The sequence below is a fragment of the Biomphalaria glabrata genome, chromosome 6, assembly GCF_947242115.1.
Source record: "Biomphalaria glabrata chromosome 6, xgBioGlab47.1, whole genome shotgun sequence".
NCBI lineage: Eukaryota > Metazoa > Mollusca > Gastropoda > Planorbidae > Biomphalaria > Biomphalaria glabrata.
In genome coordinates, this window is record NC_074716.1 from 46650477 (window position 1) to 46670183 (window position 19707).

At 35.4% G+C, this 19707-nt stretch overlaps 2 protein-coding genes across 6 annotated transcripts in view; one reads left to right on the forward strand and one right to left on the reverse strand.

The window, feature by feature from the left end:
• Positions 1–430: 430 nt before the first annotated feature.
• On the reverse strand, positions 431–14388 carry LOC106078116 (adenosine 5'-monophosphoramidase HINT1-like). Of its 5 annotated transcripts, none has more exons than XM_056032927.1 (6): positions 14295–14388; positions 6343–6508; positions 5359–5493; positions 2841–2945; positions 2087–2159; positions 431–1953 (listed from the first exon to the last, which is right to left on the reverse strand). In XM_056032927.1, the coding sequence occupies exons 1-6, from the start codon at positions 14348–14350 to the stop codon at positions 1862–1864; spliced, it is 627 nt and encodes a 208-aa protein (XP_055888902.1). In that variant the 5' UTR covers positions 14351–14388; the 3' UTR covers positions 431–1861. The 5 variants fall into 5 exon arrangements, with proteins under 5 accessions (XP_055888902.1, XP_013094333.2, XP_055888903.1 ...); XM_013238879.2 differs by lacking the exon at positions 14295–14388 and adding an exon at positions 7587–7726; XM_056032928.1 differs by lacking the exon at positions 14295–14388 and adding an exon at positions 7675–7700.
• A 45-nt stretch (positions 14389–14433) lies between these two features.
• Positions 14434–19707, forward strand: part of LOC106078008 (androglobin-like) — an 87882-nt gene continuing 82608 nt past the window's right edge. The window contains exon 1 of the mRNA XM_056032908.1: positions 14434–14602. Coding sequence (XP_055888883.1) covers positions 14460–14602 — 143 coding nt within the window. The 5' untranslated portion in view covers positions 14434–14459. The remainder of the gene's footprint in view (positions 14603–19707) is intronic.

The following is a 19707-nucleotide window of genomic DNA, read 5'->3' on the forward strand; positions in this document are numbered from 1 at the left end:
TTTTTCCTCTGTGAATATTGTTCTTAATGATTTATAATCATATGCTGTGAAATGCCATTAAACTGAATCTTATGTGTGCTCATGCTATCATGTTAAAGTTTATCGAATAGTAAGTCATTATTACATTCACCTATACTCTTTAAAAAAAAAAGTACCTGTGGGTGTGTGTTTATTATCTATACATGGGCCAAGTACAAAGAGTGGTATAGATGGTCTTTTTCCCTTCCTAATGTTTTTATTTATGCTGCTTTTGTTTTTTTATGTGTCAGTCAGTTTTGTGTAGAATTTAATTTTTTTATAATGAAATCTGATAATTTTGTAATGAAAAAATAGTATTGAAGAAACAGCCTGCAGTTTTTAAAAATTAAGTCCTTAAAAGATCTTTGTCTTGGCTTCCAAAAAAAACCCTACATTCACAAGGTTATATTTATTTATTTTTTTCTTTCATTTTATCATTGATACAAATCAATACATAGATGTTAATATTTTTGTTTGCCCAACTTGATTCATATGTGTTACTACATTGTTAAATATATGTGTTTATGAAATATTGACTATTTGTTGTGAATACTGTCAAGCCTTTATACTGTCTGTACATTAAGAGCTAATCTTTTAATATGAAACTTTTGCGTGTATGTTACTTGACTCCACAGTTTGAAATGCTTTGGTCAACATATAAACTGTTTTCTCCTTATCTGTAGTAATTAAGCTTGAGATGTAGGTCTATCAAGAGACACGCCATGCTGGCATATAATTGAATTATGAATTGTAAGGAGCAGTTATAACTATTATATAAAATATTGACATTAGTGGGCTAACTTTATGAACACAACATACAGTATATTGTGAAATGTTTATTTCCCTGAAATGGTATTAAAGTCTTACTTTCAGTCTTAAAGGCATATTGTAATTGTTTTGATCATCTCTATGCACACATTAGTCCAGTTTTATTATTACTTAAATGTGATTAGGAAAGGGAATCATTTATATGTCAAAGCATCAAGGTATTGCATGAAGTTCTTTAAGTTCTTGGCATGCAATGAATGCTTCTTAAATGTAAAATTGTTTTGTACCTTTGTTGTTTTTTTTTTTTTTCCTTCACTGCTATGAAAGTTATGCAAGGAAAACATTCGAAACGTGAATTTTTTGCTTTTTAGAACTTTGACCCATGAAATGAATAAATTATATCATTTGCAAAAGAATTATTTCATTAATTGTATTTTTGGGTTATACTTTTTAGAATTAAACTACGGACTACAGACATGAAGATAAATTAATGTTACTTGTGTTAACTTATCTTCTTATCTTATATGATACAGACTTTACTTCAAAAAAGAAGGTGATTACGTCCTACGCGTCATGCATTTAGTCATGCATATTAATGTGTGAATGAGAACATTAAAGTACAGAATCAAAAAGTTTCAAGAACATAATTTAATAACAATCTTTCAATCTTTATTTCACCATGTGTACAGGATATGGAAAGAAAGAAAAAATTAGACCATATAAAATAGCTTTTGGTAGCTTTTATGGTATAATGCAATCAAGTTGATGGATAAAACAAAAAACATGAAAATCATAAAACATAAATCTATAATTGCTATTAAGTCTAGACACAAAATAAATTTCTCCATCTTCAAAGACAATATGAAATATTAATTATTTTCATTTTAAGTGTTGCAGTAACATTGAACCAGAACCTAATGTCATTGGTTACTGAGCATTTCTCTGCATAGGATTTCTCAAATGTTCACATGTAATGAGTACAAAAACATATTTTATCACAAGTAGACCCATACAGTTCTCACATTTTAGAAATATTAATTAGGACATAGACAGTGTAAACTTTGGATGAAGTGTCTTATCCAGGCGGCCATCCCATCTGACGTCCACCTAACACATGTATATGGAGGTGATAGACAGACTGTGCACCATCAGGTCCATTGTTGATAACTGAGGGTAAAATAAAATCAAAATAAGTCACAGTACTGCAACTCTAGATCTACTTCTTTTTAAAAGAAAGGCCCATCAAAACTTGTTCTAAAACTAGTACCAAAGAAAGGTAATTAGGGGTAGCTCAACTTACCCAATCTGAAGCCTTTCTCAAGTTTCTGTTGTTCAGCAATATTCTTGGCAACAAGCAGTAAATGTCCTAGTAACTAGAATAGAATTTTGAATGAATGTTACAAGAATAAAAAGTAAAACCACAATATAATTATTATTATTTGTAACCAATAATAAGGAAACAATAAATAGCAATTTTTATATTTCATTGCCTTTAGATTGTTCCACTTACATGGATTGAAGTTGGAAAGTGTAAGATGATCAGCTTTCTAAATTCTCAGACTCTGATTTCATTACCAGCTTCAAGATTTGAAATATTCCTTATGTGTGGAACTTTTATATTTTTATTGACTCACCATTATATATACATACAATTCCAATTTAAACGGAAGATTAAAGCTTTTCAATACACAAACTAGCAACCAAGTGGAAAGAGGTTATATCAAGAGATTTATAATAACACACACAAAGGTAAAGAAAAGTTACCCAACAGAATAATTAGTATTCCTAAGCTAATCATAGTGATGGATTTAGTTACCAGATGCCCTTGTCTCTTTTCTACAGAAGTTTCAATCTTTTTATTTCTTGTTTTCTTGTAAAAAAATCTGACATTTGTTGTAGTATGTAATTATTAAATATAGTACATTGATTAAGGTTTATCTAGAAGCCACATGGCTAAAAAGAAACATAGCTTTTTCAACAGAACAGTGAACTGCAGAGCTGCAAATAAAATACTACAGTGATTTTGAATGCGTTATTAAGTATTTATAACTTACTAGTTGATCATTGTCTGTGGCTTGGCTCAGTGTTGGAATGACTTTTTTGGGAATCACAAGAAAATGAGTTGGTGCTTGTGGATTAACATCAGAAAATGCTAAACACTGATGAGTAGAAAAAAAAAAGACACTTTCATGAAAATAAAACACAATTAAATATTTTTTTAATGATTCACCGAAAGATTTTTCTGATTCTAAGTCTGATTTCCAGCTGTTCAAGGACTATGATAAGGATGATTAACTCTTAAATTTTTCATAATTTCTCTACAGGATTTTCAAATTATTTGTTGCACTCCTATGCCTAAGGGTGCATGTTTGCACATTGAAAGCTCTTTTCAAACCCTTATAGAATAGTGGGATCAGGTGGCTGAGTTGTTAAGTGCTTGGCTTCCAAACCTGGGGTCCTGGGTTTGAACTAGTGAAGACTGGGATTTTGAATTTCACGAGTTTTAGGGCAACCAGAGTCCACCCAACTCTAAAGGGTACCTGACTTTAGGGAAAATAAAGGCTGGCGGTCATTGTGCTGGCCAAATGACACCCTGCTAGTTAACCGTTGGCCAAAGAAACAGATGACCATAACATAATTTGCCATATAAGTCTAAAAAAGGAACTTTACTTAATAGAATGGTATAGGGTGACAAAATATCTAGCAATATTTCATTCAATCCTTAAAAAGGAAAAAAGTCTAGTATTTTTTTTTAAATAATTAAAACTTGTGAATGGTAAGAGTGTTAATTAGTATTAAAGTATCAAGGCAACTAATGTAGACGTTGGGCCGTACACTTTTATTCATTCATCATATGACGCCATCTTGGCAGAAGTACTTGTTCATAACAAAGGACATATAATTTACAATGACTAAGAACTATAACTCAAATATAACAAGTATTAACATCCTTCCCTTTCTATCGATGAAACATGTTCACTACAACATTCTAATACAAACACATGGCAGAAACATTGTTCTTTCAACACGAACAGAGGAACATTATAGACAATAACCTATTCACATACACTGACCCGATACCATGTAAGTAGATAACATTTTCAACAGACAACATTGGCATGTAAACAAAATCATAAATATAGGTATAACATATAATATAAGTATAACATAATATACATGGATATTGAAAACTACATATATATATATATATATAGAGAGAGAAAGTCTATAAAGATGAAGCAAAAAAAAAACTGAGGGGTTGTCACCACTTGCCCATGTCATATTCCTTGTGTCACATAGGGGTGTCTCTCGTTCACCCACTCCTTCTTACAATAGGCTCTGCTCCATGAGCCAATGGTTGGGTCCCATCAGGGCTGGCGCTGGACACTAATGCAGGTTGTGGTGTTAAGTCTGTGGATGAAGCATTCAGTGGTGCCTTATTGGTTACCACTTCTTCATCTGAAAAACTGTCTGAGGGACATTCCTGGGCTGGAGGTGCACTCGGTTCCTAAAGTAAATACTGCCCTCCATTCCCTTAACTGTGTAGGACCGCTCACTGTTTCTCATAATGATTTTGCCAGGCCGCCAATCTTTGTTTCCTGGATTCTGGAAGTAAATGTTTTAGTCCACATTCAGTCCAGGTAGGTCTAGTGCTCTTTTATCAAAGTGTTTTTTTTTTATTATTTACCTGTGACAGGCTTTCAGTCCCAGGCCTTCTGTGTAGCTTTCTGGCTCATGGGGTTTATTTAGCGGTAGTAGTGACTGTGGCATTCTGTTCAAACACATCTGGGCTGTGAAGTTCCAGCAGGGCTTTGTATTGATCATCTCCAGTTCTGATAGTCTTCCTCATTATGTTTTTAATTGTTTTTACTGCGGCCTCAGCTTTTCCGTTGGCTTTGGGGTGTCCTGGATCGGACCTGATGTGCGATATGTTCCATCTGTTAGTGAATACAGTGAATTCGTGAGAAGCAGTCAACTGTGATCAAGCATGTTCTCCTTTGGATTTCTATTAAGTCTGTTCCAACCTTTTCTGAAGGTCTCTTTCCTTCATAATGTGGCCATAACGTTTTTCTTTGATTGCTTGGCTTATTCTCTTGGCAGGCAGTGCATGAGTCGAACATCTGTTTGATTTCTGCAGCCATTCCTGGCCAGAAAATCAGAGCCCTCACCCGCCTCATCATGCTGTTGTATGCTAGGTGGGAGACATGTAACTTCTCCTTCATCTATGAGCGCATGCTTTTAGGAATTAGTACAATTAAAACCTAAAGATATTTGTCTTCAAATCTAATCTTTTTTTTTTTAAAGTATTTGAAAGAGACAAAGAAGAAAAATTCAAATTCAGAATAATTTTCAAAACAATCTTTTTTTTTAATATCCCATCTACATAATGGCAGTGGTAAATACTAGACTGTCAGTCTGAAAGTTTTTAGTTGATGTCCAGTCAGAGGCATGGGATTTTTAATCAGGGATGAAGGTTTGAACTAGCATGTAGGTCAAAGAATGGCAACATAATTTCAAGCATAGCTTAGATAAAAATAAAAAAAAAACAATACAAAAATTTAATAACAATACCTTGTCATCTTCATATAAAATTTTAGCAGGTATGGTCTTATTTATTATTTTAGAAAAGATAGTTGGTGTATCACTGGGCTTGGAACTTTTTGCCTTCGTAACTTCATCAGAAAAAAAACAGCTGGAAGAAGTGTGCTGAAATACAAATTAGTATGCAACATGACACATCTAAATGTGAGAAACATGTTATCAACATAATTCTCAGCACCTTGTATTATTATTTAGCCAATATCAGTACAGTATTTATATTATAAATTCTAAAACATTTCTACTCTGAATAAAGTCAAGTCACATCATCACCATCTCTCCATCCACTACCCACACCATTCTGACTACAACATTTAAAATGATTAACTATTACACAAAGTTCATGTTCCTAGTATTGTAAATACCAGGGGTACTCAAGGCTACTTTGAGTGCTAATTGATAAGTACATTATCAGACAACTCTAACCGCACAATATTTAGATAATATTAGATTTCATAAAAGAAAGAATATATAATTTTTTTTTCTTCTTATTCTTTTTTGGAATTACTAACACTTTAAAAAATTAATTTAATTTTTATTTCAGTATTATAATTGATTTCTTACTATATTTCTACTTACGATGAAACAAATAATGAAAAAAAAAAAAGTTACCACTCATATACACAAAAATTATAAATAAATAAATATATATAAAATACAATATTATTTCATAATATAATAAAATGTATTATTTTAGCTAAGTTGTAAAGTGCTGGATTGCTGTAATATGAGTTTCAAGTTCAAATCCAAATAGGGCTATGATTTTTTTTTAGCTGGTGTTGTCTCTGAGTCATTTTACTAGCTTAATGAAGCAAGAGAGAAAGTCATTATGCCTACCTATGACATATTCATTAAGCCTTAGCCACTAAAACAAGTAAACAAAAACTTGCCCCATAGATATTTAAGTCTCAAAAGAAAATCACTGAATATTGATTTAAAGAAGGAATAATTACCAACCAAATCAGATTTTGCAACATGAATACTCTGTGCAGCCAAACCAACAGCAGCTAAATATTTTAAAGGAGTGTGCAATCCTTGTCCAGCAATCAAATTAGATGAAAGCTTATATAACTGTAGAAATGAAAGTTTTTTCAAAGAAGCCATTGGTAACTGCTTTTGAAACCTGCAAACAAACAATATACAGACTCAAAAAAAACAAAGATTTACCACTGCAGGGGTAAACGACTGAATAGAAAATACGAAAAACATGCATATATGTAACCCTGCCAGACTAAGTTAAACAAAGGACGTTTGGGCCATGAGGCCTTCATCAGCTACAAAACAAACAAAAAAAAAGACAAATAATTAACACAAAATAGTCTTAAGTTAACTTATAATGGGGCTATATTCTACTATGAAATGGAACTCATCAAGATGTTAAATCAAATATTCAAAGTTAATTATTTTGTATTTTTTACGTGTCTTTTCTGGCTTTGTGTGCAACAAGTCAATTAAGGGCTCTGCATAATCTTAACAAACTTTGATGATGATGACAATGCTGGCTGCTTTCCATATATATATGTTAAACTAGATATGTAAGTTTCATGTACTTTCAATCATCAGTAAGATAGCAGGGGATGGTGGAAGGCAGTGTTTGAACCCTGGACCAAGATTGAGTCTAAAATGCATGCTGCATGAGCGGCTGCATGACCAATTTTTGTTAGTAGATAAATAGATTCAGTTCATCATAATATAAATTATTCTAGTATAAGTTTATCATATGTTCTTAATTTAATTTTAATGTCACATCTACCACAGTCCACATCTACTCTAGCTAGATCTGATATATATTGATATAGAGTAATATAGACTATAGACAATATTGAATATAGATCTATATACTATTAATTTAATATAATATTATATATAATATATATTAATATACTATAGATTAATAATATATAATAATTATAATAAATAATAATATCATTAATTAATCATTTTCATTAAAGTTCATTCTAAGTCTAATTCTTCTTCAGTTCAATTCAATCAAATTCAATGACTTCATTATATTATAATTATAATATTAATAAGTTCATTCTTCTTTACTTCTAACTATTCTAATCTAAGCCTAAGTCGACTAAGTTACTAACTTACTAAGGACCTGAGTCGTGAGAGACTCAAAATCCAATGCTCTTTTGCAAAAGCTCCACACAACAACTCTGCTGCTGCGTCTAGAATCTATAATATTAATAGACTACCTGTTTAAACTTTAGTTTTTATAATATCATTTCAATCAATGACATCTAACGACTCAAAGATCTAAATTTGTAAACATTGCCAAATGACCTTTGACACATTTGTATTTCCGCAAAGTTTTTTTTGTTGTTTTTTTAAACATTGCTATGTAACTCTTTTATTTATACACTTTATATCTACAACACAGACCTATATATACTTTTAGTCTAGATCTAATAGCGAAATCCTAAACAAGAACTATAATATGTATTAGCAAACTTTATTGTTTATAAGTTATAGAAATGTAGATTAACTAAAACTAAAATTCGGCCTTTGTGCAAACTGGGCTCTATGGCCTTGGTTGGCATCCAGTCTAGGAGAAACTTCGAGTTAAAACATATACAGCTATCAGCTGTTGCTCACAGCCGTCTCAGACTGTATTTCACGTGGCTACACAGTCCCAGTTGCGTCTTAATATTTTGCATTCAACGCAGACATAATGGTAATCTTTGTCCGGCGGTGGTCAGTTTAGGTTCTCTTTTCGCAGTAGCCTATACGTCTGTCATCGGCAGTAGATTTGCTTAAAAAAATAAAATATTTTGGCATTGATGGTCCATTGCATCAGTGGATTAAAGATTTTCTGATAGGGAGAGAACATAAATAAATGGCTCTAAATCAACACCAATAACAGTAAACTCACGTGTACCACAAGGAACAGTCTTAGGTCCACTACTATTTTTAATTTACATAAATGATTTACCAAATTGCATAAGTTCAGGAACAAAAGTCAGATTATTCGCAGACGATATCATAATATATAGAACAATAAAAACAACACAAGATACAGACATTTTACAAAGAGAATTAGATGAATTACAGAAATGGGAATCAAATTGGAGCATGTCTTTCCACCCAGAAAAATGTCAGTTATTAAGAGTAACACAAAAACTAAAACAAATTAATTCCACTTATCTTATTTATGGTAAACCAGTAACACAGACTAAAAACGCAAAATACCGAGAAGTCATAATAAATGAAAAACTATCATGGAATCCCCATATTGATGAAACTATCAAAAAATCAAACAAAGCATTAGGGTTTATTAAAAGAAATTTCTATAAATCAAATAAGAACATAAAACTAAAATGTTATTTAACCTTGGTTAGGCCAATAATAGAATATGCATCCTCTGTTTGGACCCCCCCCCCAACTCAAGAAAACATTAAGAAACTGGAACAGACACAAAATAGAGCTGTGAGATTCATAACAAACGAATATTCACATTTGACTAGAGTAACACCTTTAGTAAAATCACTAAATTTAGAAAGTCTTCAGGATAGACAAAGACTTAAAAGTAAAGTAACGATTATACATAAAACACTGAACCATAATCTTCAAATACAAAAACAAAATTTAATAAAATACCCAGAAAGACACAAAGATAAAGGCACATTCCTCGTCCCATATGCTAGGACAAAATTGTATAAATGCTCTTTCTTCCCTAGCGCTATTAGAGCATGAAATGGGTTGCCTGAGCTAGCCAGGAAAACCAGTGACTTGGCAGAATTTAGGTCATTGGTTAATATGCATGACTAAATGCATGACGCGTAGGATGTAATCATCTTCTTTTTTTTGAAGTAACGTCTGTATCATATAAGATAAGATAAGACGTTAAAAGACTTCAAAAAGAATAAAAAAAAAATGTTAAGCTTTTCTTATTTCATACGCTAAAACAAATTCGTACAAGTGCTCCTTCTTTCCTAGTGCCATTAGAGAGTGCAATGGGTTGCCTGAGCCAGACAGAAAAACCAAAGACCTTGCAAGCAGAGTTAAAGTCATGCATTACTAGATTAACATATGAAATGGGTAGGACATAATTAGCTTCTTTTTTGAAGTAATGTCTGTAATATATGATATATATAAGATAGATTTTCTTTTCGTCTCAAAAGGCCTTATTAGTAAGAAATAGGTTAACATGGCTTTTGCAGTCCTAGAGAATAATAAACCACCAGAGCCTGACACGGTGTCAGCAGAAATGCACTAAGACATTGTATTATTTACATTTTTCGGGTCCCAGGAAATAAACTATAAAAGAGGAACCATTAACACAATGTTGTCTTTTTATTAAAAAAAAAAACATATTTGTACTGCATAGAATTCATTACCAAAACATAGAACAATCACTCTCACAACCGGAAAAAAAAAGAGAGAAATATAAAGTTTAACTATGGTTTAACATAAAAAAAAGTAAAAAAATATTATAAACCAAGTTACTATATAGATGTGAGTAATGCCGCACTGACCAGCGCTAGTGAAGTTACTCGCTGAGAGTAACGCCGCACTGAAAGAGTTTTAATTAACGATTCTTTGATATAAGAATTTAATTTATAGCATACTAGACAATATTACCCTCTGCTTGCGGGTCTTAACTTGCGTATTGCTGATGTAGTCGCTGATATAGTACATTTGAAACAAAGAAAATAATAATAAGTAAAGCGAATGCATGAATTCATGAATAACAAAAATATTATGAATGGAGCTAAAAATAGCTAATTGACCTGAATTTCTGCTAAGTTTTATCAAGATTGGTCAAACGGTTTTGATTTCTATTCGTAACATACGTACATACATACATCATGGGCGTAGCCGGGGGGGGGGGGTTGGGGGTTCACCCCCCCTCCCCCCGAAATGAAATTCGGAATTTAGTGACAGATTTTTTGCTTTGATTTTGTTTATTTTAGGTGAGATTTTAATACGGAACAACGCTTGTCCCAGCACAGCCAAGGTATTTTTGAGTTTAAAACCCCCTACCAGGGGGTTTGAGTTTACAACACCCTACCAGGGGTTTTTGAGTTTAAAACCCCTACCAGTGGTTTTTGCAGTTAAATCCCCCTCTTCTATAAAACAAAACAAAAAATAAAATGCAAACGACTATATTCAAATTCTAAGAGCAAAGTTGAGGATTATTTTGACTTTAAAACCCCCTCTTCAATATAAAAAAAAGCAAATTACGCACTCAAAATGTTATGAGCATAGCCAAAGGGGTTTTGAGTTTAAACCCACCGCCAGCGGGGTTTGAAGCTAAAAATACCTCTTCAATATAAAAAAGCAAATTACACACTAAAATTATTTGAGCGTAGCCAAGCCAATGAAGGTGTTTTGAGTTTAAACCCCTCTCCTACAGATGGCTTTTTTTTTTAAAGTTCAAAACCCCTCCTGATGGTTTTGAGTTTAAATTTCCCCAACAGAGAGTTTTGATGTGGAAAACCTCTATCATCAATATTATTCTAAAGCAAACTACAATACCAAATTCTATGATCGTAGCTAAATTTAAAAAAAAAAACTCCAGGGATTTTTTAGTTTAAAACCCCCAACAAATGATTTTGACGATAAAACTTCCCTTTTCGATTTAAAATCTAAAGCAAACTACAGTCACCTTATTCCAAAAGCATATTCAAGAGAGGTTACACATTTCTACCAGTGGCTGGGCTCCATTAATAAAGTGCAGTGAATAGTCATCTGCCAAAACTGATAAACACTAAATGTGGCTCAACAAAGATGGCTAAGAAGGTTTTTAGGAGTCAGTTATAGAGATCGGGTCTAAATCAAAGAAATCCTATGACGAACTGGGAGTCGACCCATTAGTAAGATTGTGACAGCGTCGCATGAGGTTTGCGGGACATGTTTTCTGACAAAATGAATTACGCATAATAAGAGTTGCGATGACATCCTAGTACAACTTGGCGCCACACATTCATGGAGGTCCTGAGAGCAGGTGGGAAGAGGCTTAAGACATTACCAGTGACAGATTTTTGAGGAAACGCGAGAGAGTCTAAGTCAGTAAGAATAGCACATTAGGTTTTTGAAATAAACCTTTTTAATAGCAGGAAAATGCACTGTAGATACTTCAGAATATGCATTTTGTTGGCTTTCAATACCAGAAATAGTGTTTGGCGGCGGGCTCCGCCCCCGCGCTGTGGAAGCTCCAAGCGCTCCCCCAGACTCCCTTGCCACCAGGAAGAACCTATTCTAGGGCACAATAAACGTCTTCCGAAAGAATGAGGGGTCAGAATATAATAAATATTATGTACATACACACACACATACATACATATAATTTTTTTTTATCGCGGGAGGACCCCCCCCCCCCCCGAAAAAAATCCTGGCTACGCCCATGACATACTTACATAGGCCTACATACGCCTTACTTTCTACTTTATAATATAGATATAAATTTATTAGTGGCATTTTTTTTTTAAAATTGTAATTACTTAACTACAATACAAAAAAAAAAAAAATATTGGTTTGTCCAATGGGCGGAAGGCGTTTGCATGTAGCTAGCCTATCGCCCCTCCCACCCGGTACAACCCTGTTTCATTTTATATTTACTAATGATAAAATTTGAGATCAGAGTATGTGTGCGACATAATATACAAATGGGTTAAAACATTGGCCCTAAATATGTAGCTTAATAATATTATATGGATATTCAACTTTGTTCTCAAACTATGATTTCTCCATAAAAATTGGACCGCCCCCACTCAGAGGGCTAGAGTGGGGAGGGCAGTAGAAGCAATCACCCTCCCCCACCTCATCGAATCGGCCAAAATACCAGAAGGGTAGCGACATAATATAACATTTATATATTAATTTTTTTGCAACTAATTTTGTTCACAAACTATGATTTCTCCATAAAAGTAGGACCGCCCCCTCCACTCAAAGTGTTTAGGTGGGAAGGGCAGTAGAGGTATTCGTTCCCCCCCCCCCCTCCCAATCAACCAACAGCAACAGGTGAACGACATAATGTAAAGATCGGTTAAAATATTAATAACAAGATTTAATCAAATATATATATATATATATAATATAACTAATAAATTCGTATAATAATTGTGTGATTTCTTTACAAAAAGGTTATATGCCGAAGTCATTTTGGGAATATTTTTGTAATTACGAAAATGAACGATCAGATAAAGACTACAAATCTGAAGAGTTGCTTTAGTGTTCTGTTAGTTCTAAATGTAATTGTACATGGCGATTAAATATAAAGTCTCTTAAGTCCTCCTACAGTCTAGACTCTAGACAAACCACAGCTCACGCCCGTCTTATAGTTTTGCAATCCATTTTTTTGCGTAAAACTATTGTAGGCACACTATTATTTGCTTGGAAGAAAGTCTTTGCAGTGTAACTTCTTAGATGGTTACGTTCAGACATTTAATTATGGAATTAGTATATTCATTATGGCTTTAGTACTAAACATCAAGTGACGCAAATCTCTACGTTATAGGGTAAAACAGGCACTTTGTGACAAAGTAAACTGGCGCATTTTTTCTTAATAGACTTAAATCATTGCATTAGTTTTCTAAAGAAACGTTTCCGTGGAGCACCTCTGTTACGCCGAACAATATGTTCGTCCCCCATACGGGATATGTGCCCTGCCCAACCTGACTGTCGGACTATAAGAAGTTCATACCGGCTTTTGCCATCCATCCATCCCACTGGTGCTACAGCCCGTGGAGGGATATGGCCTCCTTTTACAGATCCCTCCATTCAGATCTCTCCTGGGCCTTCCGACATCACTACCCTAACTCCAAGCTTTTTACCGAGGTTTATAGTGAAATCAAAAAAGGCTGCAGCGTACGCAAACTCGTTGACCGCTAGATGGATATCATGTTTAGTGTGAGCAAGTAAGGCCTGGAGAAGCTGTGTTATGACCATTTCCTTTGTTTTGGTACGGGACAGTAGACACCGAAGCATGAACACATGGTAATAATTCACCAGCAAAATAATAATAATAATAATAAGGCTTGTCTTCGAGTCCGAAAATTAATGAGGATTGCAGTATTTCCCGTGGCTACGCAACCCCAGCTGTGACCTACATACTTTGCCACGCCCAGGGCAAGCATAACCATTGTCCGCGGTGCTTGATTAAGATTTTCTTTAAGCGTCAGCGTCTGTCTTCGGCAGCAGATTTTCTTTTGGCCTCAAATGTGTATTCGCGGCCTTTGTATAGAGGGAATTCTTTAAGTCCGACAGTTACGCTGGACAGAGCAGTATCCTGTAAGGGAGACGAATCTCAGATGAACGCATGCCAAAGGCAGTCTTTTTTGGTGAGCTAAAAAGTGGTCGACGTAACACCGAAACGCTTAAAAGACCAGCTTAGGCGCCAACTTGCCTTAGCTGACATAGAAGAGAGCGCATGGTTGCATGCGGCCTCAGAACGAGACAGCTGGAGGTCACCAACAAAATTAACAACAAAGTAAAAGGTATCTACACCGCTCTAACGCAATTAAAGAGTAAAAAATGTATTACGCACTTAAAACACAAATCATCCATCGGCACATTTAATTTCATTACATCTCTTTCATAGTTCCATAATAAATCAATCTACAGTAAGATGGTGCGCAAATGTTTAATTAGGTCTATTGATTCTTTAAAACTCGTTCTTGTTTGCAAAGAAATATTTTAGTGTACTGCAGTAAGCCTAGTGACGTAAGCAGCGTTTTTCACGTTTACGTCATGGAAAATTTTCATTCATAAAACATTCTAGCCAAAATTAATTTTTCGATAATGAGGCATTTTCAAACCGATATAACGGTCGCCCTCGAGTTTTCCCGATGTGGCCAATAATTTGAGAATTTTTTTTCTCACTAATATGCACATAACTTGAAATTTTAAAGAAAATCGTTAGAGCCGTTTTAGAAATAAAATGTATATATAAACATACATACATACATACAAGAATTGCTCGCTTAAGAGTATAAGATTTTGAGAGATTGCTGGTCATCAAAGCAAATTATACCGGAAGAAGTCCATAAACTTACGGAACAATGCATAGATAACTTTGGTGTAAAGCCTTCGCAGTGCAGTCCCTTCCTTATAGTCTAGCAGAAGATATGTCAGAAATAGATCTACTACTGTCGAATGTTTCTCTACCTAAATTACAAAAGTCATCTGCTACACCCCTAATAGCCGCTCAATCGACTAGATTGAGTAGATTGTCTACCAAATTAAGTAAACCATCCAGAAATCTATCTTCGTGAGTTAATCAGTTAAAAATAAAATCAATATATAGACTTTGTAGGGTTTATAACCTTAACTTACAGACCAGTCTAGTAGACTAAATAAGTAGATTCATGTCACTCTTACTCTTACTAATATAATAATAATACTATACTAAAATACTACTCTTACTCTTAGTGTTATTCTATTATATTATTAATTATATTATACAGTAGGCCTACTATAGATCTTATAGGGCCTATTCTAGATCTAGATTTAGGCCTATATATATAGATATAGATACACACACACACATATTAGACCTATATATATATATATATATATATATATATATATATATATATATATATATATATTATATGTAGCCTACTTTATTAGACTTCTAAATCTAGATATAGAATATAGATCTATAGGGTCTATAATATATACTCAGATCTATATCTATCCTCTCTACTACTCTAGATCTCGTAATTTAGTCTAGTTAAGTATATATAGAGTCTATGTATATATTTTTTATATAGGCCTACATAGACCTATATTTATAATCTAGATATAGTCTAGATTATTTATTATTATTTTTAAATTAAAGCCCTAAGCTACGTTATCTAATCTAGATCTAAATCCTCCATACGGGATACGTGCCCCGCTCACGACGCGAGCTGAGGTTCTTCTACACAGTTCATACCGGCATTCGCAAGAACATCTTGCCACCGTATGTTCATGATGGTGTGCAAACATCTTTGGTGAATGAGTTCAAGAAGTCTTAGTAGCTCTCTGTTAAGTACCCATGTCTCAGATCCACGTAGAGGGGTTGAAAGAACCACTGCTTGGTAGACATTGATTTATGTAGGCAGGCGGAGCGATTTATTTAGCCACACTCACTTGGAGGCGTCCAAAAGCACTACTGACCCAGATCAGATGCTTATCAACTTTCCTTAAAAGCAATGCGTCATTTGATACTATGCTTACCAGATAAGGGAAGTTTTCTTCCACGTTAAGGGGGGGGGGGGTATTTACGGTGATATTCGGAGCTGCGTTGATCTTATTAGGTGACGTAACGTCTGGAACATGACTTCCGTTTTTCCAAGGTTTATAATTAAACCAAAAAAGGCGGATCTTGGAATAAAGGTTGCTGGTGAAACTAGACAAACTATACGTGTTACTCAATGCCTGCCCCCCAATGCCCCCCATTCTGATTGTCTTTTCATTCTTGTCAATTATTCATCCGTTCTTGAACCAGTTGCCCAGATGTTGCAGTCTGTCAAACTTAACATGGTGGCAGCTGAACAGCACATCAGCAGTCTCAATGACATAATCGAAAACCAGCGTGACCTTGCTGAGGAACACTTCAGGGATGACATCGAAACTGCTGGCAGTCAAATTCGGCATTGAGTTGGTGCTGCCGAGAATTAGCAGTCGACAGACACACCGAGCAAACGCCACACTAGGATTTTGAGAGTTTTACAGAACATGACTTTGCATTCCGTATCCTGATTCGTTAGTTTCGTCCTCAACGTCAAGTTTTTCAAACAATAATAATGCTTAGTCCAACCCGTTTTGTCTGCATCCTAAAACGATGCAGGCAGCAATGACGTGAAGAATTCAGAAATCTAATTGCTGTTAGCAACGCATTGAAACGTATTTTGAATAGCAGACAACGAAGCAGTTAGACTAGTGGAATTCGTATTCACAGATATTGCCACGTTGGACACTGCTAACTTGTTGTAGCATTGTGATTTCTTCTTGGATAACTTTACCGGCCACTAATTGTAGCATTGAACGATCTTTCAGCAGACTACGACAACTCATAACCTGGTTGCGGTCAACCATGACTGATGAAAGACATTCGACACTGTGTATGATAAGCGTTCATCGCCAGCTTGTCCATCAAGACTCTCAGCACTGTGCATCACTGGCGGATCCAGGGGGGGGGGCGGTAGGGGCGATCGCCCCCCCACTCGCCCGACCCCCCCCCTTCGGGGGGGGGGGGCGGACGAATTATAGTATTGTAGTATAGAATTCACACAATTTGTATGCGAATTTATTACTTATGTTAATAATATATACTAATTATTTATATTTCAACCTATTTTTAGATTATTTCGCCCCCCCCCCTTTCTAGTATTTTGGCCGATTCGGTAGGGTCGGGAGGGGGCGATGGCATCAATCCGCCCCCCCCCCACCATAAACTTTCGAGTGGGGGGGCGGTCCTATTTATTTGTAGAAATCACAGCTTGTTAACAGAATCAATTAAATATCTATATGATTAAAACTTGTTATTGGTATTTTAACCGGTCTTTATATAATTTCGTTCACCTGTTGGCCGATTGGAAGGGGAAGAGCGAATACCTCCACCGCCCTTCCCATCTAAACCCTTTGAGTGGGGGGGGGCGGTCCTACTTTTATGGAGAAATCATAGTATGTGAACAAAATTAGTCGAATATCTATATAATATAAACAGGTGGAAGTGCGATACATGCAATCCCCTTCCCCCCATCGGACAAATCAATACTTTTTCTTTTTGTATTATAGTAAGAAATTACAAAATTTAAAAAATCTGTCATTAATATAATTTATATATGCTATAAAGTAAATTCTTATATCGAGTCGCCCAACCCCTATTCTTTAATGCAAAATGCAATCAATAGCAGAAATTATAAAAAGGAGCGAGAATTAATAGTTTTCATTTTACCGCCCTTGCCCTTTCCAGACAGAATTTGTGTAATTTGACATGAATTTATCATAACTATTTTAAGAAAGACTTTGCTTTGGAAAAGTTATAATTGAAACGAAATTTTTCAATATAACAGTCACGGTTGAGATGAGTTCAAAAGCCAGATAATCTTTTCCTAGTCGACTTTTTCCAACCTTTACTCTCATATTTTTCTAGTTAAATAAATTTAGGACTATAACTCACAATGTATGCTAGAATTTCATTGAATATTATTAATCGAATTTTTTTTTTTCCGCGGCGATCCTCAAAACCTTAATCTAAATATGTGGGGTATCTAATCTTTTCAAAGAACAAATCGGTTTTATTTGCAATGTATTAAGGGACTATAAATTCATATTAGAATATTTTTCTCATTTTTCAAAAGGCACTTTATAATAGAATGAATAATGAGCTGTAGTGCACGAGAATGCGTTAATGCAGTGAAGAATGCCAGAAAACGCTTTTAGCGTCGAGGCTTCGCCCCGAACCTCACTGATGAATAATAAGCTGTAGATGTCAGGAGAATGCGTTTCTGCAGTGAGAAATGCAAGAAAACGCTTTTGGCGTCGGGGCTTCGCCCCGAACACCACTAATAAGTAATGAGCTGTAGATGTCAGGAGAAGGCGTTTCAGCCGTGAAAAATGCAAGAAAACGCTTTTGGCGTCGGGGCTTCGCCCCGAACACCACTAATAAGTAATGAGCTGTAGATGTCAGAAGAATGCGTTTCTGCAGAGAAAAATGCAAGAAAACGCTTTTGGGCGTCGGGGCTTCGCCCCTAACCCCACTGAAGAAGATTACAGCGCTCTCCATCAGACCCCCAATCTTGCAAGAGTAAGACTGTTTTTTTTTCTGTTTTTTTTTCGCCGAAGATTGAGAAACAGTCTTATTTTATTCTCAGATATCGAATATATATATATATATATATATATATATATATATATATATATATATATATATATATATATAAATATATATATATATATATAAATATATATATATATATATTATATATATATGCTGTACGCACGTTTATGCATAGGGTTAGGGTTTTCTGGGCGTTAGGGTTAGGGTTTGGAAAGAAATCGCCCCCCCCCCCACTCCAAAGTTCTGGATCCGCCAGTGCTGTGCATGATAAGCGTACATCGCCAGCTTGTCCATCAAGGCTTTCAGCACTATGCTTGATAAGCGCCCATCGCCAGCTTGCCCATCAAGACTCTCAGCACTGCATGATAAGCGTACATCACCAGCTTGTCCATCAAGGCTTTCAGCACTATGTTTGATAAGCGCCCATCGCCAGCTTGCCCATCAATACTCTCAGCACTGTGCATGAAAAGCGTCCATCACCAGCTTGCCCATCAAGACTCTCAGCACTGCATGATAAGCGTACATCGCCAGCTTGCCCATCAATACTCTCAGCACTGTGCATGAAAAGCGTCCATCGCCAGCTTGCCCATCAAGGCTCTCAGCACGGTGCATGAAAAGCGTCCATCGCCAGCTTGCCCATCAATACTCTCAGCACTGTGCATGAAAAGCGTCCATCGCCAGCTTGCCCATCAATACTCTCAGCACTATGCTTGATAAGCGCCCATCGCCAGCTTGCCCATCAATACTCTCAGCACTGTTCATGAAAAGCGTCCATCGCCAGCTTGCCCATCAATACTCTCAGCCTGTGCATGAAAAGCGTCCATCGCCAGCTTGCCCATCAATACTCTCAGCACTGTGCATGAAAAGCGTCCATCGCCAGCTTGCCCATCAATACTCTCAGCACTATGCTTGATAAGCGCCCATCGCCAGCTTGCCCATCAATACTCTCAGCACTGTGCATGATAAGCGTCCATCGCCAGCTTGCGACGAGAAGCAACTCATCTGTAAAGTTCTTGACAATTTTGTTTGATCGACCGTAGGGAAGCACAGCACGGGCAGTACGAATAAACAACGTGTACAGTAAATAGTTTGTTCTAATGTTGTTGTTTTTTAATTTCACGAAACAAGCATCTACAGTGCATTCAATACCACAGAGGGATTGGGGGTGGGAGGCACCATTTCTTTTCTTTAATATTCTCTGTAACAATAAAGTTCAAGCAACGATTATGAGCCTTAGGTTGCAATTTGTACCCCCTGCCCTGCAAAAAAAAAAAAAAAAAAAAAAAATCGGCGCCCTTGGTCTTCATTTATAGACTAGGCCTAGATATCTATATCTAGATAGTCTTTTTTAGGGCTACAAAGTCTTTATTTAGACCCACTACATACTTAGATCTTTATGTAGACGTCCATAAAATTATATATATATATATCATTATGTATGCACTAGCTGATAAATCCGTGCTGCGCTACAGTTTAAATAGTTGGTATATGTTTATTTTGCTAGGAACACTTGTTCACCCTTCAATAAAACGGCCCTCATTACA